Source organism: Aspergillus caelatus (assembly GCF_009193585.1).
Source record: "Aspergillus caelatus strain CBS 763.97 unplaced genomic scaffold BDV27scaffold_1, whole genome shotgun sequence".
Taxonomy (NCBI): Eukaryota; Fungi; Ascomycota; class Eurotiomycetes; order Eurotiales; family Aspergillaceae; genus Aspergillus; species Aspergillus caelatus.
The window spans coordinates 375,648-401,094 of NW_022475264.1; the positions used below are offsets into that span (position 1 = coordinate 375,648).

General features: G+C 47.2%; 8 protein-coding genes across 8 annotated transcripts; 5 read left to right on the forward strand and 3 right to left on the reverse strand.

Moving 5' to 3' along the window:
* Positions 1-427: 427 nt before the first annotated feature.
* Positions 428-2,047, forward strand: BDV27DRAFT_151757 (arylsulfotransferase family protein; the record flags this gene model as incomplete). The annotated part of the gene is made up of 3 exons (XM_032071410.1): positions 428-980; positions 1,035-1,100; positions 1,161-2,047. The coding sequence occupies 3 exons, from the start codon at positions 428-430 to the stop codon at positions 2,045-2,047; spliced, it is 1,506 nt and encodes a 501-aa protein (XP_031933984.1).
* A 2,305-nt stretch (positions 2,048-4,352) lies between these two features.
* BDV27DRAFT_165045 (DUF4419 domain-containing protein) lies at positions 4,353-5,877 on the forward strand. Its single transcript, XM_032073822.1, has one exon. The coding sequence runs from the start codon at positions 4,448-4,450 to the stop codon at positions 5,714-5,716; it is 1,269 nt and encodes a 422-aa protein (XP_031933985.1). The 5' UTR covers positions 4,353-4,447; the 3' UTR covers positions 5,717-5,877.
* Positions 5,878-6,415: 538 nt separating this feature from the next.
* BDV27DRAFT_165047 (S-adenosyl-L-methionine-dependent methyltransferase) lies at positions 6,416-7,872 on the reverse strand (the record flags this gene model as incomplete). The annotated part of the gene is made up of 5 exons (XM_032073823.1): positions 6,416-6,729; positions 6,788-7,239; positions 7,293-7,416; positions 7,471-7,597; positions 7,678-7,872. The coding sequence occupies 5 exons, from the start codon at positions 7,870-7,872 to the stop codon at positions 6,416-6,418; spliced, it is 1,212 nt and encodes a 403-aa protein (XP_031933986.1).
* Positions 7,873-9,779: 1,907 nt separating this feature from the next.
* On the forward strand, positions 9,780-11,347 carry BDV27DRAFT_165051 (putative integral membrane protein (Pth11); the record flags this gene model as incomplete). The annotated part of the gene is made up of 6 exons (XM_032073824.1): positions 9,780-9,966; positions 10,037-10,093; positions 10,149-10,216; positions 10,270-10,646; positions 10,704-10,799; positions 10,871-11,347. The coding sequence occupies 6 exons, from the start codon at positions 9,780-9,782 to the stop codon at positions 11,217-11,219; spliced, it is 1,134 nt and encodes a 377-aa protein (XP_031933987.1). The 3' UTR covers positions 11,220-11,347.
* A 722-nt stretch (positions 11,348-12,069) lies between these two features.
* Positions 12,070-14,293, reverse strand: BDV27DRAFT_119155 (dihydroxy-acid dehydratase). The gene is made up of 2 exons (XM_032064796.1): positions 14,118-14,293; positions 12,070-14,051 (listed from the first exon to the last, which is right to left on the reverse strand). The coding sequence occupies exons 1-2, from the start codon at positions 14,189-14,191 to the stop codon at positions 12,326-12,328; spliced, it is 1,800 nt and encodes a 599-aa protein (XP_031933988.1). The 5' UTR covers positions 14,192-14,293; the 3' UTR covers positions 12,070-12,325.
* Positions 14,294-15,243: 950 nt separating this feature from the next.
* Positions 15,244-16,514, reverse strand: BDV27DRAFT_151762 (cytochrome P450; the record flags this gene model as incomplete). Its single annotated transcript, XM_032071411.1, has 4 exons — positions 15,244-15,384; positions 15,569-16,086; positions 16,145-16,388; positions 16,443-16,514. 4 exons carry the CDS (start codon positions 16,512-16,514, stop codon positions 15,244-15,246), a joined length of 975 nt encoding a protein of 324 aa, XP_031933989.1.
* Positions 16,515-18,187: 1,673 nt separating this feature from the next.
* Positions 18,188-19,666, forward strand: BDV27DRAFT_119158 (Zn(II)2Cys6 transcription factor domain-containing protein). Its single transcript, XM_032064797.1, has one exon. It carries the CDS (start codon positions 18,305-18,307, stop codon positions 19,580-19,582), a length of 1,278 nt encoding a protein of 425 aa, XP_031933990.1. The 5' UTR covers positions 18,188-18,304; the 3' UTR covers positions 19,583-19,666.
* Positions 19,667-19,981: 315 nt separating this feature from the next.
* On the forward strand, positions 19,982-25,403 carry BDV27DRAFT_119160 (P-loop containing nucleoside triphosphate hydrolase protein). The gene is made up of 16 exons (XM_032064798.1): positions 19,982-20,308; positions 20,375-20,906; positions 20,960-21,189; positions 21,241-21,520; positions 21,577-21,810; positions 21,880-22,580; positions 22,643-22,805; positions 22,860-23,102; positions 23,149-23,347; positions 23,416-23,487; positions 23,543-23,593; positions 23,642-23,706; positions 23,754-23,938; positions 23,996-24,432; positions 24,486-24,566; positions 24,626-25,403. Exons 1-16 carry the CDS (start codon positions 20,036-20,038, stop codon positions 25,356-25,358), a joined length of 4,479 nt encoding a protein of 1,492 aa, XP_031933991.1. The 5' UTR covers positions 19,982-20,035; the 3' UTR covers positions 25,359-25,403.
* Positions 25,404-25,447: the final 44 nt, after the last annotated feature.

Sequence of the window (25,447 nt, forward strand, 5' to 3'; positions counted from 1 at the left end):
ATATTTGTCATCGTGAGCTGTGGGAGGTATGAACGATGATAGGGGAACAAACGCAGTTATGCTCGGTTACTTGATCTAGCCCGGGATCGCGTCATTGATGAAGTCGATGATACAAGTACTAGTAAACCTACAGCCGGGAGATGTCTTATCAGAACGTGTACATCTTCGGCAATGATGGGTAGACTACACTTTAGCTGCATATAAGCGAGATTAGCAATTGCTCAGACTTTATGTCAATGGCGTTATCAATCTAAGTACGCTGCTTAAACGTTCCGAAGTCACAATAGCTCGCGGGGATGATGAAAAGCAGAAGGGAATGTTAAAGCTATAAATACAAGGAGTACTCAATGCCTGGGCTGTGGAATATTACATAGGTAGCTGGAACAACGAGCCCAGTCTTACCACTTAAAGGCTTGTTAAGGTCAGGATGATGGGGTCGCTCACACAATATAGTCTACTGTTAGCAGCAGCAGCAGGTTTGCCCTTTAGTTCAGCAGATGGACACTACCGGTCTCGTCCAGATCTCACAGTCCCTAAGCTGAATATAACCGTCCCCGCACCCGACGCCAATGGTACAGATTATGTTTTTGTTGCTCCCTACGCCAATACCATCCAACAGCCTGGTGCTTATATCTATCGAAAGGATGGTGATCTAGTGTGGTCTGGCATTGGATACTATGCAGGCTTTGTAGGGAACTTCCATCCCACCACATACAATGGAAGGACTGTCCTTCAGGCCTTCCAGGGATCGATGGACCAAAATCATGGAGAGGGTGTTGGCCAACATGTGCTTCTCGACCAAAACTATGAACATGTGATTTCAACCAAGACAGGAAACCACCACATACCTTCTATTCACGAGTTTACCGTCGTCAATGGCGAGACTGCTCTTGTCGAAATTTACCTTCCAACCATAGCAAACCTGACACAGTATGGTGGAAATTCCTCGCAGCAATGGCTTGGCAACGGGCTCTTCCAAGGTTGGTTACTGTTGGATACTATCTGAAGTGTGCATGTCATTGACGAGAGAGCAGAGTTCGATATCGCAACTGGGGAGCTGGTATTTGAGTGGAACTCTCTGGACTATCTCGACCCTGCAGGTTAGTTCTAGTCTCCCCCATTTATCTAGACATCAAGACCCTTTCTCACTGTATGTCAAGATTCACTGAACCCATTGGGTGCAACTGCTAGCAACAGCGGGCTTTCATCCGCTCAAACCTGGGATTACGTTCACATCAACAGCATTGACAAAGACGATGATGGAAACTACCTTGTCTCATCGCGGCACTTCAGCACCATCTTCAAGATCAACGGAACCGATGGTTCCATCATATGGCAACTCGGTGGCAACCATTCCACATTTACCCAAGATTTCACATTTGGCTTCCAGCATGACGCCCGCTGGCGATCGCAGTCCGGCAACATCGACGTGATATCTTTCTTCGACAACTCAGGCAACGGTGAGATAACCTTCAACAACGTCTCCAGAGCCTTGTTTATCCAGCTCAACCACACGGATAGTACCGCGACCGTCCTTCGCAAAGCCACAGCCCCGTATGAGCTAGAGGCTAACTCTCAGGGTAACACTCAATTGCTTCCCAACGACAACCTGTTCGTTAGCTGGGGGTCTGCAGGAGCATTCACACAATTTGATGCTAACAATGAAATCCTCTATCATGCATTTATCGAAGATGCGGTCAGTTATCGTGGGTTTGTAGCCAACTGGACTGGTACACCGAGCGAGGCTCCGGCTCTTGCAGCCTACGTGGACTCAGCCAATACTACTAGGCTATATGTTTCCTGGAATGGAGATACTGAGACGAAGATCTGGAAGTTTTACCAGGTTCAAGAAGGTGATTCCCACAATGAGGTGCAGTATCTTGGTGAGCAGAGTAGAAAGTCGTTTGAAACAACTTTCTTTTGGGAGAGCGGGTACCGTCTTGCGAATGATGTGAAATTTTACGCAGAAGCCATTGGTGGTAATGGCGATGTCCTTGTGAGGACTCTGCCTTCTGTCGCAGCTAGCTTTATTGACATTGCGGAATAAATGATAGAACAAGCCCTTGTGAGCTGCGCATGTGATTTAGACTAATATTAACTACATTTTGAATTTACAACGTTAGTTTCGCCTCAGATTTTACATAGGCACAAATCGCTGGCCGTTAGCTAGACTGCAGTGTATAGAGCAGGATATGTATTTCAATGGGAAAGGGCCACGGAGACAACATGCGCAATTCAGAAGAGTAGTTTACTATTGTAATCCAATTGAAGTAGGGTGGATTGACCTTAGTTGAGCACTCGCAAATAGGTACAGTTTTTTTTTAAAAAAAAAAAAAAAAAAAAAAAGAGAGAGAAGAGAAAGGAAAAAAACAACTTCTGGGGATCCGGTATTAACCGAAAGGGTAGGTCTCTGCCCAAGTTACCATCATCTGCTGATCAAATGGCATCCTTTCCATACGCCTTAAGGTAAGTCCAAACAATTCGGTAGAATGCTGATACCAGTATAACACTCGCTCAGACTTTAACCGACACAGAGGTAGCTTTATGCGTATAACAAGTAAAACCTTTAACGTAAGGCTGGAGGACAAAGGGTGGCAAGCAAGCCATGTCAGTAGTCATAGTTCTAGAGTTACGGATCCCACGCGTCCTTTGCGATGGAATAAGCGCCGCCTGATCGAGCTCAAAGTCCTGCTCGAGGGGTGGATTTGGAGGGCGTAGAAAAACCTCCTCGAAGCGAATTATTAGAGGATCACCAGCAGTCCTTACAGCTCCATTCCCATGACGAAAGACCCTGACCGATTGTTCCCTAGAGGCCGAAAGCCGGGTCCAAGATCTTGTTTGGGAAGGGTCGCCTGGAGTCCTGCTCTCCACGACGAGTGCATCTCGGTCCTTCGTCATAGACATTAAAATCACGACTTTGACCTCTGCCTCGGATCTTCCTATTCATAAGTTTGCGTCCGATTGTATGTGGGCCAGACTTTCGGACCAACTGCATTCCACAACGAGAGTTGGCCATTTTCTAGTTCTCCCGGGCGGGAGAGTGGATTTTGGGAGAAAACATGCAGCTGGCTCCTTTTGAACATTTCTATCTATGTGGGTTGTGCTACCAATCGCCATCAAATGCTTGTGAATCCCCATTTTTAAAACTTTGCATCATAATCTCTTGTCCAAAAGCTCCCGCAGCAACTAAGTGAGGACCGCATGGGATTTGGACGATCACCTGACGGGTTTCGGCATCATATGTTACCCGGCATTTGGATCTAAATACACGACAATGGTCGTCGGCTGACGGGTCAACAAGCTTGGCCGGCACTTGAGTTGCCAGTATATAAGATCCCTCGTTGCCTTGCCTGATCTCCCTTTGGGTACACTTCTTGAGGCTTCTAGCAGTATCTCCAATAACTTGTGGGGTGTTCTGTGGAAGCGTGGCAGTTGACAATGCCAGCTTCTGGTTGCCTTGTCCTGTATTGGAGGTCAAAGCGCCGTTAGAGTCATGGACAATGGAGGTAGATATCGTTCCTTCGTTCTTGAAGGGTCATTTACCTTTGTTAATATCTGAGGTGATGTCACACTTGGTTCACAGTGAACCATTTGAGTTCGAATATGATGCTTAAATGACGATAACTCTCGGAAAAGAGACGCACTCTTCGTATGGCCATTGGGATTGCTGTCCGAGTATAAGGTCCACAACTCGCAACTCGCTGTTTACAGTTTATCGTTAGTAGGACGCTATTAGACTGTCTATTCACCATGCCTTATGAATACTCCTGCAGGTTATACGTCATAGGGCTGCTCTGTTGACTGTTGGAAAATAGCTGAATAAAAGCAAGCCACGTTCAGCTGAACTCCCCTGAATACTGGCATGACATTGGACATCAGGTCTCCACATCAAGATGGGCACACCCTCGTTTAATCTTTGATCTGTCCCTCAGCCGCACGCTTAGTAGCCAATCCTAGTGCTTGTTCCCCACCTCCCTTCATGTAATGTAATTGCGATACATTTTGATGCGTATTTTAAACTCATCCTAGATTAAACATGAGAAAGAAAAGAAAAGATAAGCAAACAACAGAAGCTGAGTATTCACAGAGGACATACGCACAGGGAAGCAGGAATGATGAGACGGTGAATATAATTCAGCATAGTAGCGCTGGGTGGATACAAACGTGCCTCTCCGAAATCGGTTGTCTGTTACAAGAAACTACCGCCAGAACATGCGGATAATCCCCCACACAGTACGTGGATGGTTTCCAATGATCGACAAGTGGGCATGGTCAGGGAGGTCGCCTGAGAAAAGTTTATATAAATTCCCTACTGCCCCTCACCTTCCCTCCTTCACCCTTTCTTACTTCCCTTACAAACACAATATCCTGCTGTCTTTGGAGCACAGTTTATACCCAATACGACATAGTGTTTCAGCGCCACCAAAGAAAATAAAGACAAAGCAGTATGCCTGTTACGTTGAGAGTTGCAAATCACGGAGCAGAGAAGTGGTGGAAGGAAAAGGCCACCACCGCTGAAGACTTGCTTGAAGGAACATCTCCTAGAGATTACAGACGCTCCAAACGACTTGTTCAAAGCTCCTTCGACAAGGACCAGTTCGATGGGACACACGTCCTACAGGATAGACATATTTCACCATCAGAAAACGGCCTTGTCTGGGCAATCTTCGGGGCATACAGTAATCACTATAATCTGGTCATCCGCCCTGAAGATGTGTGGTTTTCCATCCTATCCCAACTAGGCTTCTACGTCAACGCGCATGCCGAAGAACTAAGGTCGTACTTTGTTTCGCACGAGGGACAAAAAGAGCTCACAGTCAAAAGTGCGATACGAGACTTTGGGGCTCTAGCGATCGGAATGACAGAGCAGATTCAGGAGAACGTCAAGGATCCTGAGCTGCGAGAATGGATCATGCCTGCTTTCAGCACAACCACCACATCTGACAAGATAGTCTCGGCCATTTTGATGATGGGCGTCATGCAAAAGTATTTCTCCTATAAGATGTGCCTGATGTGCGGAATCCCCAACGTTACGTTGCTGGGAGAGCGGGATGACTGGGTCCTGCTACTATCAAAAATCGACAAGATTCCTGAGTTGGGTAAAGAACCGACACAATTTGCAACCCTTCTCCGACCTGTTCTCCAGCACTTTATCTCATCGTTTGATAACCCATCCTCTCCTGCTGTGGTGGACTTCTGGCAAAGATCTGTTCATCGCCAGGGTGGTGGTAGTGGCCCTAGCTATTTGTCTGGCTGGGTTACGGCATTTTGCTTCTGGAATGCCCAGGGGGAGCCCCTCTATCGTGAGGATACCGTGGCCAACGGTCTGGGTGGCAATCTAGACGGCATCTGTTATCACCGTGTAGAGACGGATACGATCCCTTCTGGTTATAACACGGTTCCTGTGAAGGTCGACGACTTCGGACATGTTTACAACACCAAAATGGTCGCGGGTCTGGTCGGAATCGAAGCTTCACCGACGCCAAGTGCTAATGGCGGAGAAGCTGGATCTTTGGATACTATTCAACCGGTAGCAGGATGGTGGATGTATGAGATCGACTCGGAAGCTGAGGAAGCACGGGAGAAGGAGAAACGTGAACTTCAAGCTGAAATGGATTCTATAAAGTCTACATCAGCTGATTGGGAGAGTGACCCCCAGCTCAGCGATCGCTACTGGACCTTGTTTTCCAAACACAAAGATCTAGAGCTGGTTTGAGGCCCATGTCCTTAGATCTATGGCTACAAAGAACACTACGATAGGGTAAGGTGATGAGGACGCGGTGGTTCTCTTTAAGTACAATATGATCATTTCTACCTGCGCCTGTATGCAGGTCTCCATAAAACACGGAAGCTTGCTTTATTTTCTCCGTATTTGCTATGCCATAGGCTCCTTTGTTACAACGCCGTATACATAGTACCTTATATGATTACGTTTCAAGCATCCAGCTCAAGCCAAGAAGATCGCTTTATTTAACTTATACTCTGACCTTCCTTACAGCTTAGTAATTCTTAGCTATGTCTATGCAGTAGTTAGAATATCTTGAGATAATTGCTTTAGCCTTTTTCTCTACGACGCATGATGTTACTGCGGCCCAAGAGAGGGTATCCCACAAAGGGTATATCCCCACGAGATAGATTATCAGTGTCGGGGAAACTGCAAAATACTGAGAGATTGTGTCTACTCCTTCCCCAACTGAGTAAGGATATTAGTGAAATTTTATAAGCCCCATGACTCAGATCTCGACACCCACGCAACAAGAATAGTGTAATCACAGCGAAGCGGGATAATGCCAAGTCTTCACGCGTAGATTTTATCGGTTACAACGGAATTTCAAACAATCCCGAGAAAGGATTGAAGAGTGTTCATCGTTTCATCAAGTAATCGTACCAAATCATAACCTTCCCCACCTGGGGTTTACTTCAAGCGAGCTTCCACAACGCCGACCGGTATTCCTGGGGCTCTCCACACTTTGACCAACCTTAGGCCCGATACATCTAGTAGGCGCTCCCAGTCCTTCTCTGTGCGTTCACGTCCAGCGAATGTCATCATCGTGTGGTCCATCCAAGCATGAAACATGTTGGACCCAACTTCCGGCAGGATATATTCGGTGATCAACACCCGGGACCTTTCGGGATCCATTGCTGCGGCCAGGTTCTCCAGAATCTGCTTCGACTCTGGCTCATCGGGCCAGTCATGGAGACAGCGACGGATATAGTAGACCAATGCACCTGTAGAATGATCAGCTAGTAGAAGAAAAAGTGGGCTCAAGAAGCAAATGCTGTCTACCTTTTATTGGCTGTGGCTGGAAGAAATCATGTGGCATAGCTTCAATGCCATACGGCTGCGTTTCTGTTCCATTATCTGCGATAACGCTGGCCTGGTCCTGGAGTATGAACCTTCCTTTTAGCTCAGGGGCGCTTTGTTTGATCTGACGCAAAATATGACCTCGCCCCCCTCCTACATCGACAATGGTAGCAGTATTCTCCTTGGCCAAGCTACCTAATTCCTCCGCGAAGGGGTAGAGGCCAATTGCGATGAGTCCCGAGTCCTGAGCTACCATCGCCTCATTGAAGGTGGTAAAGCGGTCGGGGAACTTCGATACGTGTTCGAACATAGTTTCCCCTTCACAGTTGTGTACAAATGTATAAGGGTTATTCCGCAGACGGAAGTTATTTTGCCAGTTCTGTTGGCGCAGAAATTCATGATTTCTCAGCATGGGTGTGAAGTATTCATCCGCCCTGACTTTGTTAGGTATCCATCCATTCTCAGGTTGCACAAAAGAATTTCTTACATGAGCTTGTATACCGCCATCATCTGAGGTGCCATGTATATTTCTGAGAATGGTGTATGTGCGTATTCCTCTTCCCCGGTCTCTCGGAACGGTCCCATCGGAGTGACCGCGCGCATGAGTCTCACTGTGTTTGTAGTCAGGCGAGTATCATGAGCATATGTTTGACTATAAAACGTACCTATAACCTCTTTGTCTACGCCGGTCTTCACCGAAATTTCCTTTGCCGAAATACTCTTCCCTCCGGTGGGGACGGCGTGAAAGACGCCCGCTTCAAGCAGTGCTCGGATTGCTCCCATATTCGCTGCCTAATCATACACATCGTTAGTCAGTTATGCAATGCTACATTTTGACGAAGAAAACATGTCTTGTGTCTGCTTTTTCGTACATCCTCAAATTTAGAAAAAACCATATCTGCGGGTCCGCGAATGGTTTGGTAGAGGTGACCGGCTTTGGCCATCAGATCGTATCTGGCATCGTAGCTGTCTGCCTCGGACAATCGCTGCTTGTACCTAGTAGCCGCAGCAATGACCTGGTCCAGGCCCTCCTGGATGGGATCAAAATCTGGATCGATGCTACCCATTCTGTATGGGAAGAACTTTTTTAGTTGGTAACAATGAAGAATGAAGACAGCGTACCCTGGCCAACACGATCCCTGCTGGGACCAAGTAACTAACTTATAGATGGTTCTTCAAGTGTCAGATGTGGAGTGCGAGGGGGTGGCTTTTGCAGAAACGCCAATCATTATCGTCAATACAACTAGTAGTGTGATATGGGGTCTTGTAAGTTGTTCCATACGTTGCGGAACCCACCCGACGCCCTACCTGTGGTGAGGGTTTAGGGCTGGGGCGATTGAGAAATCACATTTGGTGCCCCCACCCGAAGCTGTAGCCAATTCAATAGGGGCATACGAAAAGTAAAATCTCCAATTCCTATCTGCACCATCGGAACGACGCGATGATCTACAGCGCTGTCAAGGTCGAGGAATGTACGAAATGTATACATCCACAAGATGACCAACTTCCGAGACAAGGAATGTCGCTCAGACCACCTGTCATGGATAAGATCATAAGGTTGGGGTGCCGCAACTCTCGCACGGAATCAATGCGTCGTTCACACACAACACGAATGCCGAGACATTAGAGCTATGGCTCCCGTATCCTCTCAACCGAAGCCACTTGTGTATCTGACATGTCCACTTTCACCCCCACTCCATGATCATCATAGCCAAATGGAGCACGGTTAGTCGTACTAACACATCTTCCGCGAGGAATATCCGCCAATCAGGATCTATTATGGATGGCACTATCTGCCTGCAATATACCGCCCATACGACCCCATCTGACAATCGACCAGTTTTCCCGACCACCTGGCTCTAGGGTCTGCGAGATGGGAACACCCTCCGGGTGTGCTTGCCTGCTACACGTCAATGTTGGTCATGGACTTCGCTTCACGATAGCGTTGTCCCGTCCCCACCGCGGCTATGGTAACTTTGCATGACCCATACATCAGCCACGTCACCCACAGTGGAAGTGTCCCTGAATTATAGGAGCTATCAAGCGTAGTACCAATTTCTTCTTTCAGTAGACGAGGGGAGATCGTAAGTTTATGTCCATACCTCGACGAATCCAAATATTTATTTCATGAAATTGATCGATGGAAGTTAACACTGCACTGCGATACGATGTTAAATGATTTGAACCACCACATTCACCAGCGACTCGCTTAATAAACCTTTTCTTTCTTAATTTGCCGGTATAATACTCCTACGCATGAAAAGCAAGGGGTCACACCTTTCAAATTATGTCTAATGACATTCAATTGGGCCCCTTATAGTGCACATGCATTCTCCATCCAATACAGTGCCAAGACCCCTTCTGTTTGGCTCAGTATATTCAGGGCAGTAAAATAAGCCGCCAGTAGAGGTATCAAGTACCAAATGAAGATCATGTTGGTCTAGAGCTGCATAGGTATTGGCTCATTCAATACTCCTGGATGTACGAAGTACCCGTTGAAGGTAGGGTTACATTCTGACCGGCTGCACACAAAAATTCCGGAGTGGCAATGCATGATGCATCATTACCATTGGGTAGCATCTAGCTGTCCTAATTAGTGCAATGAACATGGCCCCATAAGATCGCCATCCGACAAAAGCTATCGGAACACTTTCAGATTCTACCGGGGAAGCGGGTGTTGCGAAAATCATCGTCCGTGCTTTTGCTATGACCACACTGACTGGCTAACTTCCGAACCCTATCGGTGATCATAGCAGGAGGCGACATGTCAAAATCGAGTCATCCAGCTTATTATTGTGTAATGTTTATAGATATAAGTGCATGTCCCTCGATTTTCAGGTTGGGCCAGACTTAATAATAAGCACCAGCGTCTGCCATGGTCGAATTCCTTCATCCGTTAAACACTCGAGTCAAACTGGAGATCGAGGTTCAGGCGCCGACTACCCTTCAACTACCATAACACTTGACACTCGCTATGGACTTGAGCAAAATACCAGTAGCCCCTCCGCCACCAGGGGTTACTCCCAACTTCGACAACCCAGAGGGATCCGAGTACCAGATCTACTCCGTCAGCCTTGCAATGTGCTCATCCGCAACCCTGGTCTTACTTCTTCGGCTATATACGCGTTTTTACCTTCTAAGAACATATGGGCTAGATGATTGTATGTACAACCCCATCCCTGCCCTTCTCCCATTGTTACATGATGATTCGTCGATACTAACATCACGCAGTGTGTTGTGTGATGGGGCAGATCTGTGCATGGATCTTCGCTATCCTAAGTTTAATCAGTGAGTATATTTGACTAGACGAATATTCCATCACACGATCGGCTAACAGACAAAGATATAAAAAACGGATACGGTGTACATGTCTGGGATTTGCATCTTGACAAAATAACACCATTCAAGAAGGTTTGTCTGTCACTTGCCCTTGGAAATACGTCCACCATCCTAAGCAACACCAGTATGATCTCGCAGAAGAAGACGTCTACGCGCTCGGTGTCTGGTTCGTCAAAACGGCTATCCTACTCTTCTACCTGCGACTCAATCCCGAAAAACGTTTCCGCCAAATGACTTTCGCAATCATGGGCTTCGTTGCTTTCTACAGTCTACTGAGCATCCTGATCTTCACACTAGGGTGTAACCCAGTCCAGGCTATGTGGGACGTCACCATTGAGGATGCCAAATGTGTCGACCAGTTTGCGTTCGTCTATGCCAACGCGGCCTTCAACGTGTTTTCCGACCTTGTGACTCTACTCCTCCCTATTAAGATATGCTGGTCGCTGCAGACGTCGGTGAGGCAAAGAATGCTTCTTATGATTGTTTTTGGGACGGGTTCATTGTAAGGACGTTAAATTATGTGTGTGATGTGCTCCCATTGCTAATGGCGTTGATCTAGTTGCTGTGTCGTAGCCATCCTCCGAATCGTGACCATGATGCCATATATCCACAGCAATGACTTTACACACTTCAAGGTTACCCTCGCAAACTGGTGGTATGTTCGGCATTGCCAATTATACCCATTCTACAACACGGGAATACAATATACTAATATCAGTAATCTAGCATGATCGAGATCAACGTAGGCATAATTTGTGCCTGTCTGCCCACGATGCGACCGCTGTTAGCCCGCTGCTTCCCACGAGTCTTTAGCAGCATTGACCGGAGCAATAACAAGAATTACAAGGGCTCAGGCGGCAGCTATTCTTTGAAGCCACGCAAGAAGATCCATAACTGGGACCATCTCACCACCCTCCAAGGCACCCAACTCACGACACAAGATCCGGAGAATCGGAAGAATTCGGAAAGTGTTCAAGAGCTGGTTAAGCCTGATGCGCAGAATGATGCCCCAGGAATCATGACGAGTACGGAATATTCAGTGACCTACAATAGGGATCATGGTCATTTCGCTTAAAGTGAAATGTGGGGTGATTTAGCATGGGCTGTATAGCTCTTGGTCCGTTACCACGACAAAGAAAAATCTACTTATTTAATTATTCAAATGTTATTTTGGGGCCTTTTTACCATTCTACGAGATGTATTTACTATGTACCATTGATTTAATGACAAATACACTTATTATATTTCAACCGTGTGGAATCTGTGTCCATTATCCATATTTGCTTTTTATATGTCCTGGGCTTGTTCGGACTTAATGGGTGTTACTTCATCCCTTGCATACCGTACTGAGCACGAATCCATCGGCTAGATCTAACCCCTTATGCAGGGCAGTGATCGACGCACCTTTCCTGCATAAAAATTCAATAGTCAATTTTATCAATCTTTCCCGATATGGGTCCGATCACTAATGTCCGCGGAAACCTGTGTCCGCCTGTAGCTAGTGGTAGTTAGATATTGCGGCTTAGTTGACAAATCAACTACTGTCTAGTATGCTGAATGTTTCTATCGAAAATAGGCGCCTGAGAGAGCTTACGGTACTATTGTAGGCTGATTGTATTGTGGCTCAGGTTTAGTCTTGTCTTGGCGGTCTTGGTGGGTGCTTCGCCTCGACATTCAGGGGTTCTATGTTGAGAATATTTGGCATTTGGGGAAGATGTTAGGGTAAAGCCTCGTGTTCGCACCTGAAAGGGGGAAATATGTATGAAGTAGAATGAGACAGCTGTTGTGGGATGGGACATAAGGTAAGACATAATTGATGATGGTGTTGACGGACGCGATATATAGAGTAGTGTGGGAATTTCAAGGAGCATGAGGATACAAACGTTCATTGAATGGATTTATGTATTACATAGCTAAGAGCAATCATTTGCAACAAGCGCGCATCACTGTCCATATATAATGATAGTTAAAAATGATCTCAGTACTTTAGGGCCTAGCTACTGTGCAATGTGTCTATGCACCGAGTGGTCCGAGTGTGCCTTTGCGGTATCTTTGATCTGTGCTAAAGCAAAGCAAAAGCGCCCTATATTGCCAGCTATATATGCCGTTTACGGTCCAAGAGTTAGAAATCCTGGCGATTCAGTTCGTCCCGCAAGGTTTTTCCAATATACTATCTCTTCATCATATGGGCCCATCGGTGACACAACCATGGCTGGCATCGCTGACTAGAGTCGCATACTTCCGTAGGGTTCCCTTCGTAGCCCTTGGCTTAGGCACCTTCCACTCGCCTCGCCTTCTTTCCATCTCTTCACTGGACACCTCCAGGTCAACCACTCGCTTTTCCGCATCGATAACAACCCTATCGCCATCTCTGGCCAATGCAATTGGACCACCCTCCATGGCCTCTGGCACAATATGTCCAATCAAGAAGCCATGACTGCCACCAGAAAATCGACCATCAGTGAGCAGCGCAACATCCTTCCCAAGCCCGGCGCCCATGATAGCGGAGCTGGGTTTCAGCATCTCCGGCATGCCTGGTCCACCCTTTGGCCCCTCATAACGGATGATCACGACTGTTTTCTCGCCTTGCTTGATCTCACCTCGTTCTAGTGCCTCGACGAAAGCATCCTCGTAGTCATAGCACCTGGCTGTACCCTCAAATCGTAGACCCTCTTTTCCGGTGATCTTGCCGACCGAGCCCCCCGGGGCCAAGGATCCACGCAAGATCTGAAGATGACCCGTAGGCTTGATAGGGTTGCTTAGCGGACGGATAATTGGCTGATCTGCTGGAAAGTCTGGCCACGAGGCTACATTTTCTTTCATTGTTTTGCCTGTGACTGTGATTCCCGAGCCATCGATGAGACCCTCCTTGAGGAGGAACTTAAGAAGTGCCGGCGTGCCACCGATTTTATACAAATCGTGCATAACGTACTTGCCAGAGGGTTTGAGATCAGCGAGGAATGGCGTCTTGTCCGACACGGCTTGGAAGTCATCGATTGTTAACTTGATCCCCACCGAGTCGGCGACGGCAATCAGATGCAGAACAGCGTTTGTACTGCCGCCGAGGATGTTGACCACGATCATTGCATTCTCAAACGCTTGTCGCGTAAGTATATCCTTCGGACGAATATCCTCTTTCAAGAGGTTCCTGACCGTCTCACCGATCTGCTCACATTCAGCCCTTTTAGCCGGGTCCTCAGCGGGAGTACTACTACTCCCTGTCATGGTCATCCCCAGGGTTTCAATCGCAGTAGCCATCGTGTTCGCAGTATACATACCACCACAAGCACCGCTACCAGGACACGCATTGCGAATAATATCGAAACGTTGCTTCTCATCGATTTGTCCCGTAATATACTGACCATACGACTGAAAAGCACTAACCAGATCAAGCGGTTGCCCGGTCGCAGAACATCCGGGCTTAATACTTCCACCATACATCATGATACTGGGACGATTGACACGACCCATGGCCATTAGGACACCGGGCATATTCTTGTCGCAGCCGGGTAACGAGATGTTGGCATCGTACCACTGTCCATTCATCACCGTCTCGATACCATCTGCGATGATCTCCCGGCTTTGTAAACTGTACCGCATACCCGTCGTTCCCATGCTGATTCCATCTGATACTCCGATGGAGTTGAAGCGCATCGGTACGAGACCGGCCTTTGCGACCGAGTCGCGTACCAAGGATGACAAGTCCAGTAGGTGCTTGTTGCAAGGATTACCTTCGAACCATACTGATGATATTCCGACTTGGGCTTTGGACATGTCCTGCTCGTCCAGGCCGGTCGCGTATAACATTGCCTGGGAGGCGCCTTGTGATTTTGGTTGCGTGATATGAGAGGAGACCTTGTTGAGTTTATCATCGACATGGCGGCGAGTGCAGGAGGAGAAGGAACGACTGCTAAGTGCGGGAATAGTCAGCATCGCAATGTATCTTGGGCCCCAAGCTCGTCTTGTCACTCACAAATTTGCTTGGTTATGGAATGATTGGCGTGCCTTGAAGGGCGAACGCTTGGCCCGAAGAACCCGGGTGCTCATGTTAGATACTAATGTCCCTGTTGTTCAATTGAACTGTAACTGGCAGCAATATCTACTGGACTACCAACGCCCTATATATACTGACTCTCCGGCTAATATACCCAGTACATGGTCGCAATTGACTCAATCACACCTCGCTCGGCCCTCTTTCTTGTTATGCTTGTCATTGTTGGGTATCGCCGCGAACTCCGAACAAGGATCTAACGGGATTAATGTTGCGGTGATATAGTCCCAGCTATTCTGATTGTATTTAGCAAATTTCTTATTGGAAGTCGCGGATGGGTTTCAGGGATATTGTCGTTGCTTAGGCCCGGAGTTGAGGCATGACTCCGAAGAACCCTAAAATAGGAAATCCCTGTGATCTGGTGGGGATCGGACTTCATTCCGTGTCCACTTGTCTGGAGTTAGTGAAAGCTTGTTGGTCAGTGAGTATACATAACGAAGGATGGTTGCAACAAGGGCGACAAGCGAATAGGAAATACACAATAATACACAGAAGTGGTTATCAGGGGGCTTTTCTTGTCGGATGGGAATATTACTCGAGTAAATGGTTCGAGGTATAGCGTATCTCCGAGGAAGGCAGTAATGTTTTTGTCCAATTATATTGAGATGTATAGGTCACAAGTAACCGTACGCAGAACATAACGACTAACTACCGACCAAATACAAATTTGCAGCCATCACTCAACGAGAGGACCAAAGTCACCTTCTGTCTCTATTCGGCAACCATTTCAATCCCTTTTGTGTGATGAGAAGACCATCTAACCACGGTCGCCTTTGAGGACGCGGGTAATCCCCTAATCTGACGCGCGGAAACCTCTGAAGTATTCGAACCACTGTGTAGGCGGCTTCAACAAGTCCGCGATCCTCTAGGTGTCCATCAAGTTAGCATAAACTACTCTGTTTAAAGCAACAGCCATAAGATAACAAGGAGTTTTCTTACGGCCTGAACAGACACGAGGGCCACCGTTAAAGGGAAAGTAGCCCCACGTCTCTATCTCCTGGACGGATACAACCGCAGTACTAGCATAGGGAAACAATAAGTATGTACTTCATGATAATGAGATGTATTCACCTTCTCTCAGGGCTTTATCTAGATATGGCATCTGTTTCAAGGCATAGCGTGTCATGCCATCTCCACTGCCCACGACTGTTGCTATCTCGGCGTTTAGACGGCTCAGAACGTCAGAGTTCTGTGGCAAGCAGAAGTTAGAGAATAAGTGTAAGAGAGGAACCGGTATAGAAAGCGCTCCTAGCTTGGGCGGCTGCCGTTATGATCGTTACTCACTATGTCCAGTTTAACAGGCATTCTGTCGTGTCTCGACCAGCCAAGGGCACATGGAGTAATTGGCCCCTAAAGCAATCTCTGCTGCTCACATCCTGTGCGATACAATCAACAACACATTTCCCATTCTTTTCACTGGTCGCAAAAGTATCTTCCACGCGAGCGTCAATCATCTTCTCAATTAAATGGTGGACAGAGGCACAAGAACGCCAAAAGCCAGGGCCAGCGATCAACCAGTATAAGTCTAGAAGCCGAAAGCGCTGAATAACATATCTCTGAGCATTATGGAAGCCTTCCGCAAACTTCTCGCCCTTGTTGAACTCACCAGATTCGATGCTGTTGATTGATTTTCCAAACAGGAATTCCGTCGTAGTTTCCAATGTTGAGCGGAAGAATAACGGCTGTAGATCCACTTCTGTTCCATCAGCAGGTATATGACCGAGAAGATTGTCGATACGAAACCTGAATACGACGAGGGTTCGGTACTTCTGTCGCGACAGCTGTGGGCGAAGTAGCTCTCTAGAATGCTTCCACGCATCCCCATCTTGCGTAAAGATACCGCCCCCTAAAAAGGGAAAGAGAATCTTTCTCCGGAGTCCGAAGCCAAATTCTGTTCGATACGGTCAGCTTGTGACTCCATAGCTTGTCTGGCGAGACGTAGTAAAGACCATTGGTATTTGTCATCAGCGCCTCTAGACTTTCAGGGTCGGTCGTGCCAAATGCTATTGTTCCGAGAAACTTCTGCTCCAATGTGGTGCCACAATCTTGGAAATGAAAGGTAAATAGATCCAGTAAACGCTGGTCCGAGTCGGCAGTCCATATTTGGATCAAGCGATCAATGCCCCATGGCCACCAGTTGCGTAGTCTGGGAGGCCTTTCGCAGCCGCGCAATATACCGGATTTCCGATCGGACTAGCGGTGATAATTGATCAATGATCAGCGATCCTGACCAGATGAGCTACGTACCTGAAAAGCCAAGTATGTCCGCAATAAGTGATAGAGGAGCCATACTGATGCGGCACCCCACAAGATGCACATGAGATACGACAGTATACTAATTAGTCGATAATGGCTTTAGTTACGAGTTGCGGACATTCGCCCCTTTTCAGGGACAGTGTCAGACCAATGTCGCCTGATGGCCGACAATTTATTTTTAATTTATTTCCCCCCCGGGCTCGTTAACAGACTTCAGCTGAGGATGTGCGCAACCCTAACAAGTACAAAGCCAGCACTCAGAGGCTCCAACGTCGTCACTAAATATCTGACAGGTCGACGTTCTCTTTGTTACTTTGGTGATGTGGCACAATTAAGCCGAGGTCCCTCGCATACAGCACAGAAGGTGTCTGACAGCACCTGTGTGCCTCTACGAAGACGAAGAAGATTAGGGCATAACACTCCCTCACATTGTCACAAGTGTCGCGCCATGGTGGTACCCTCCACTTTATTGATGGTTTGATAGAAATCCTTTCAAAAACATAACTTACGAAGATATGTTATCGTCTGTTGCTGGGACTATCGATACCACTCTCGTTGAGCGAACGTTAAAAGACCGGTAGTTGAAGGCCAGACAATGCCTGGAAGTACAAATCCCAGTTGTATCACGTACTCTTGGCGGCTCATATGGGGGGATAGGAATTTTCATTTGCAACGGGAGGGAGATTGCTTGCCACGCGATTTATGCTCTTATCATCGCATTCCCGGTGATGATTACTCTGCCCGAACGCTGCTGTCAATCATTTACTCTTCCGCTGCATGGATAGCTAGGGCTACGCCCGGATGATAAAAGTCTTTTTAGAACCCCAACGTCGTCTGAGCCTATGGAGGACAACCTCAAGAGTACTACAAAGATACATGATGTTCAATCTCTTGTTCAAAACAGGTGCTTTTTCAGGTAATTAGTCCTAGCATCGTGTTTCTCTACTCTTCCAACTTAAAAATATCAATTGAGTTGACGGCACACAGCGTTACGATATTGCTGGTCAATCACCGTCACCACTGCATGGTTATTTAAAGTATGTAGGCTACCTACCTTAAACCGACATTTACGAAAAGCAACAAAGCTCCAAGTGTATGAAGATACCTGCGTATGGAGCATTTCAACCGTCGTCATCAAAAGCCTCGCCCATAGTGAGCACTTCGGCAATGAACATCAGGTGATCGTCTGCCGACAAAGGAACCGAATTGCAACTCGTGAGAATGCACACAGTAAACATATTGTATAATTGCAGTACGGACCTTGTCTGTCCCAAAAGTAGTTGCCTAATTCCTATTATTGAAACTACTGAAAAATCTCCTCTTCGAAAATCATCCTTGAGTGGTCAGTGCGTTATTAGGATGATACTTGATAATAAGAACGCGGGTAGCATTGCCCCTTGGGCTGCGGATATATATTCAAGTAGATTCAAGGACCCCTTCTTCCCTCTCTCCCTTCCCTGTCTATCAGTCTCAGAATGAGGCATCTGGCGGGGTCATTTTCAGGGTTACCTGATTTGTTAGTGATTTCGAAACGGGGATGTTCCATGGTTGGCCCGTCCACGTGATTGCGTGGATTTCATCTCCTGTCTGGAATCTGCGTCTTTGTTCTTCCGCTCCATCCAAACCCCAACACGGATAAAATGAACACGAATACGACCGATATGGACAGCGCCACACTGAACAAGATTCGCTCTCGGAGATCACATCACAAGTCCCGGCTAGGTTGTAAAAATTGCAAAAAGCGGCGGGTAAAAGTGAGTATTTCTACTGTTTATTCTCTCCCCCTTGCAAAACCTGAAATGCTCGTCATCTTTGGCATGATACCGTCGTTTCCTTACCGTGGGTGACATAAAATGCATTCCAGCATGTGGACTTATCTACGTTCTCTTATATGCTTTCGGCCAAGAGGATATGACTTGTTGTATCAAAATTTGCCCCAGCATGCGACTGACATGCGGCAGTGTGACGAGAAGAGACCATCATGTACGAATTGCGTGAACCATTCTATCGAATGTGATTTTTCCATATCTACTCCGACCTCGCCATCACCATCACCACCTGCTACATCTTCCGCTCGTCAACGGTACCGATTCAAACAATCCAAATATCAGACTTTAGCTTCCTCGGCGCCTAATGAAGGAAACCAGCGCCCTGGCGGCAATTCTGTTGCCGTCCAATGCGATCTTTCCGCCAACAACAGTGCCACGGGCGGAATCTCGTTTGCGGATCTTCAACTCTTTCATCACTATCTCATATCAACATATCGCACCCTCACAGATGAGGCCTCGGATCCATATGGTGTTTGGTCGATTCACATCCCGCAGTGGGGAGTTTCGTTTCCCTCAATCCTCCACCTAATGCTGGCCTTGTCCGCCCTCCACCTTGGTCATCAAAAGCCAGATCTTCGACATCAGTATGTGATGCAGGCCAATGACCATTTTACATTTGGAATCCGATCTGTTACTACCGTTCTCTCTCAATTGAACTCTGAGAATTGTCAGATGATTTATATGTCAGCGGTCATGATCTGTCTCGTTTATTTCGGACATGGCCCCCGACCGGGTGAATATCTTGTTTTCAGTAGCCAGGGGCAGGCTGAGTGGCTGGTTCTCATGAGGGGAGTTCGCTCTATTCTGGCAACAAATCATGGCAGGATTTTCTCGGGTATCCTGACACCTCAGACGGATGATAGCATTCAAAGCGTCAGTCCCGACTTACAGGAGGAATTACGTCAACATCGCGATCGCATTGCTGAGATAAAAGCTTTGATCGAGATGCAGACGGCTAGCCCCGAAAAGAACTTGTACCTTGGTGCTGTGAGCGGCTTACCGGACACTTTTGAGGAGGCCTATAAGATGCGTAGTGTAGGGAAAGACGGTGTATGTTTATTGCCTATGGTCATAGGCTGGATATATCGACTCCCAGAACCATTTGTCATACTTCTCGAGAAGAAGGACCCTTTCGCACTCGTGATACTGGGCCATTGGAGCATTCTTCTAACCTATATGACCTCGTCCTGGCTCTTTGTTGGTTGGGATAAACATGTTATCAAAGGCATTCGGGCTTCTCTAAAGGAGGAGTTTCACGACTGGATTAGATGGCCTGAGACTGTTATTAACATACGGGCCTAGTATATAATTCATCTGTGGACCCTCTTGGGTGAAGGACCCGACAGTAACTGTATCATAGATCCCTTTGAGATTGTACAAATTTGCTGTAGTTGAGGAAACAAATATCAGTCAGTGTAAACAGGATTCATAAAAGGAACCCGGTGCTCAACACCTATGGCAGGGAATTTTACCATGGCATATCTCTGGATAAGTCTATTTTTAGTAGCGAACTAATGAGTATCCACCACGTCTGGACCCTAACGGCGTCATACATGCAGGTATGAGGCAATAGAATAATGAACAAGTACTATTGTTGGCCCTAATCCCTGTGCGGTATGGCCTAGCATGTGACTCTTATTTTCTTAGAGAAGTGTTTATCTTCCTTCTCTAGATTATTGCTGGAAGTGCACGCGGCGTTGTCATGATGACCCCTCGGGCATAATACAATATCGCAGCTAGATACTATACGTTGACATGAACCTCGAATTATTGTCCAACGGCCGATTGAGTGCCCCTCGCCCCTGGGGGAGCCTACGCTGGGGATCTCAGCAGAGCGCACTCCTGGTTACAGCCCAAGATGAGAAGGACTACTTCTCGCTGCATAGACTATCATGGATGTCTCAATTCCTACGCTCTTACACAATATTAATATCGCTACTGTTTATCCTGAGTGCTGTGACTCAATTATGGATACTACGACACAAGAAAGTAAAGGTGGTTCCGAGCTGTCGAACATACATACAGATGGTCAGTGTCAACATTCTTACAGATTCATTGAAGCATCGCTTGATTATCAATTGACCAGCGCTGTAGGTTCTATACATGGCGGCATTTGGGTCCCAAGTATTCTGCCTCTTTCCGCTTCCAACTGAGATTGTAGGAATATTGCAAAACGACTTTCTATCTGCAGCAATTCTGTCGGTTTCCTTCTTTTTGTTAGGCATGCTGTCATTCTTGGAGCACCGTCGAGGAATTCGTACTTCGGGCGTCACTTTCCTATACCTTGTGGGAAGCCTGCTTGGGGATGTTCTGTTTCTGACTGCGCCCAAAATGAGTTTTCAATATCATATTCCGACTGGGCTAGTTGCCTGGCTAGCGTTACTAAAGGCAGTCCTCATCTTCCTTGAATCTTGTAATAAGGAGCCATTCCTAATGCCCCGATCAAGGGAGCTATCGCCTGAGCAACTAGCGGGGCCTTTTGGAAAGACATTCTTTACCTGGATCTACCCTATCCTTGGGAAGGGCTATAAGTGTATTTTGACGCCGCTGGATATTCTTGACCTCGAGAGAAGATTGAGCTCGGAACACCTACGGACGGATATTCTTTCAGCTTGGGACCAACGCGGTGAGTCCCGACTACATCCGAACATGGTAGTCTCGAATGCTAATCCTACCCAGAAAAGCCAGAAACCACATTCACTTTACCGGTAATAATGATACGATTTGCGAGAGGACAGTTTATATCAGCGATTATTCCTCGGCTATTCCTGATCCTCTTCCGGTATTGCCAGCCGGTTTTAATCAATGCCGCCGTTCGGTTTGTTGACAATCAGAGAGAAAGCCAAAACCATCCCAACTATGGCTATTGGCTGATTATTATGGCTGGTACGATCTATTTTGGACTGGCGGGAAGTATCGACATCCCAGACGCCCGTTACTCGTAGCTAACTGAATTGTAGATCAGTACCGCGGTGTACCACCATCAGCTAAACCGGCTACAAATCATGTTTCGCGGCGCTCTAATCGCACTCCTTCACCACAGAGCGCTTCATGTTGGAAGCAGACACCATGAAAACGGTGGACCGATAACCCTCATGAGTGTTGACGTAGAGGCTCTAAGCACACTTGGGGATATGCTACATGAAATATGGGCCTACAGTTTGGAGGTAATCATCGGTACAACCCTGTTAGCCGGTCAGATCGGCTGGTTGTGCTTGGTTCCACTCCTCGGAGTATGCTGTAAGTGCTGTCATATTATGCTATTCTCGTTCCTTCTATCACTGATATTAAGAAAGGCTCATCCGGGGTGAGCGCGTACGTAGCGTGCCATTTGCAGCCGCGGCAGCGAAATTGGAACGCCGCCACGCAGAAACGGATGGCAGTCACGACAAGCCTGCTTCAATCTGTTAAAAGTATGAAGATGCTTGGTATCTCTGAATCCGTTAAGACGCTATTGTCTGGTCTCCGAGCCAAGGAAATACAATCTTCGATACGATTGCGGTGGGTGATGGTTGCATACAATGCTAGTGGTAAGTCGCGAACAAAATGACTAGAGGTCTAAATGGAATCAGTACTCACTATTGACCTGACGGCCACAGCCAACGCCCTAGGTATGTTCACACCAGTAATAACATTGGTATTATATGTACTTTTCACAAGACCCAAGTCCGACGGAGCCCTCCCCGCAGAAACGGCTTTCACATCTATAGCTCTGCTCGCTATGGTTACTCACCCTGCAAACATGGTAATGACCATTGTCCCTCGCGTCATTGCATCTCTGGCAAACTCTGAAAGAATTACAAATTACTTGATACACGGTACAAATGAAGACCGTCGATTAGATATACGGAAGGCTCAGGTCGGCTCGGACATTACGGAAACTCAGGAGCGAGCAGCCATCTTTCTAGCCGATGTGACCATTCAATATCCGCATACATCTAAGCCAACATTGAAGCAGCTTAACTGTAAAATCAACAGCGGTTCGATTATCATGTGCGCAGGCCCCGTTGGATCAGGGAAAACAACTTTCGCTCGGGCGCTACTCGGGGAAATACCTCCCTCTCGTGGTGTGATTTACACGTCCTCTAAGCGCATAGGGGTATGTGCCCAGGAGCCATGGCTACCAAGCGGCAGTATCAAGGAGGTTATATGTGGTGGCCTTCAGATTGACGAAACCTGGTACGAGAAGGTTTTACTTGCTTCTGACCTGATAAACGATCTAGGTGCTCTCCCAGATGGCGATGGTACCGAAATCAAGTTTCCCGGTCTCAATCTGTCTGGCGGCCAGCGACAACGTGTGGTACGTTTGTTGCTTTAACATCATGCCGTCTGACTTCCACCTGACATACTAACCCTCGCAAGGCTCTTGCCCGTGTTTTGTACGCTAGATGTGAGATCGTAATTCTTGACGACACCTTCCGAGCTCTTGACGGTAGAACAGAGGAGGCTATCATCTATAACCTGTTAGGTCCTGACGGTATCTTTCGAAAACATGGTACAACAGCAGTAGTTATAACTAACTCTGGTAAGCTAACGATCCCTCTACATTATTTTGGCCTTGGAACTCACCGGGCCGAAGCCCAATACTTCCCTCTGGCAGACCATATTCTAGTACTATCGGACTCTAAAATCCAACTACAAGGCTCCTGGGATGAGCTACAGCACGATGCCCAACAAATATCCAAATTCATGCCCGATGAGCCAGAATACAGAGATATCTTACAGGAAGCCGAAGGCCGAGTTGGTGGTAACACACAGGAAGACTCCAGGGTTGATGCAGCCCAAGATTTAATACGACAGAGTGGGGACTTAAAGCTCTATGGTAAGGATGGGCCCATCTAATCCGATGCTGGCTAACTGTCCTCCAGCGTACTACCTCAATGCGATGGGCGCTTGGAATGGTCTTTTCATGTTAATTTGCACTGCATCATATTCCTTCTTTATGACATTTTCTCAGTACTGGCTCAAGTGGTGGGCCGAAGCCGGTGAGGAGAAAACAGCGTGTTACATGGGAGGCTATCTGATGCTGGCTTTGGTAGCTTGGATTTCTACCAACGGTACTATGTGGTAAGCGATCATAGAAATTGATGATTATACCTTCTAGTCTTCCAACCCACGGTTACTGATAACACAAGGTCCACGAGTATGAGGATCTCGCCAAAATCAGGCGCAGTTTTACATAACCGGCTGCTAGACTCTATAATCGGGTTTGTTACCAGAAATCTGTGGATCTTAGTCCTATCCTGACATGAGTTGCAATAGGGCTCCACTATCGTACTTCTCAGACAATAATATCGGAGTCATCCTGAATCGGTAAGGACAAGCCCCTGTCACCCTTATGCAAGAGCTAACACATCAAAGCTTTGGAGAGGACATCCAGCTAGTAGATCGTCAACTACCAAATGCTTTTCAAACTCTGGGCACTCGTAAGTGGCCAGTTTCACAGTCGAAATGTATTCTAATCAAACTATAGAGGTTTTCAAGCTCTTGATGCAGGCAGCAACACTATTTGTCGTTAATCCAGTGATGGCTGTCACACTACCCTTTTGTATGACAGTTGTTTACTTTGTGCAGAGAGTCTACTTGCGGACGTCGAGGCAGCTCCGTTTTCTCGAGATCGAGTCAAGGTCGGCTCTTCATTCGAACTTCGTAGAAATGGTATGGGCTCTCCTTTAGATCGGCAAGGCCTACCATCGCACTAATCAGGAACAACAGGTCGATGGTCTTGGCACAATACGTGCACTACAATGGCAGCAGAAGTATACTAGCGACATAGTTGGTACGATCGACTCTTCACAAAAACCGACATATTTACTCTTTTGCCTTCAACAATGGTTGAACCTTGTCCTTGACCTCTTAATCGCCGTGCTCGCAATGGGTCTCGTATCTCTAGCCGTGACATCCCAGGGCACAGAGAGAGCAACAGCTGTGGGTCTATCGCTGAATATGATCATCCTTGCCAATACAACCCTGCTCCGGCTTGTCGAGGCATGGACTTCACTAGAGGTCTCCCTTGGCGCAATTGCGCGGTTGCGTTCCGTTGTGACAGAGACACCCCAGGAAGAAAATACTGGCGAACAGAAGTTGTCTCCGCCACTTAATTGGCCGGTCTCTGGGAGTATTGTTGTTCGTGATCTGGAGGCTTCGTACAGGCAAGTTCAGGTCAGATATGGTACTGTTGCTCTAGGTGTTAATGATGTTCCAGGCTGCCAAAACCTGCACTCGAGAACATCTGCCTGAAAGTTAACGCCGGACAGAAGCTTTTCATATGCGGTAGAACTGGGAGGTATAACCGCCATGTCATTTTTTACATGAGCCAGACTGACCAAATCATCTCTCGAATAGCGGCAAGAGTACATTGTTACTTGCCTTCCTTCGTCTGGTGGGCCTCCAGCACGGATTGGTAACGATCGACAACATTGACATTTCCAATATGTCCAAGATATATCTACGCCGCAAGTGCTTCATCACCGTGCCACAAGACCCGTTCATCCTGGCAGCAGCTAGTCTTCGTTTCAACCTCGACCCGGATGAATCTCTCCCAGATGCGACTTTGATTGAAGTACTGGAGAAAACAAGACTTTGGGAGCATTTCTGCCAATTCTCCAAGCCTAACCATCGGAGTCCTTCTGCAGTTGAAACTCTGTTAGACCTTCCAATATCCTCACTCCCACCGCTTTCTGCAGGACAGCAGCAACTACTTTCACTGTCACGCGCGCTTGCTCACAAAAGGTCTTCCACAGATTCTGGATACTCTGACCTTCAGACACAGGTTGCTGTAGCAGAACGCAGACCTATCCTTCTTCTGGATGAAGCTACGTCCGCACTCGACCCAGATACTGAAGCAGTTATGCAAGATGTCATAGAGGAAGAATTCACCCAGAAAGGTTACACGGTGATTATTGTTGCCCATAGACTCAGTGGTATGGTTAAGTATTTCCGGGACAATGTCGACGCGGTGGCCTGGATGAGTGACGGGGGGATTGAGAGAGTGGTGCATACCCTAACGGCTGCAGGACTTATACAGGACGTTCGAGAAGGCGGAGGATGTAACATTTGCACGACAGGGTCACCATAGATGTACATTGCATATCCTCCATCTGAATTATAGTGAGAATCTTCCGTATAAAAGTCGATATCAACCTTCATAAAAGTCGTCACATTGCC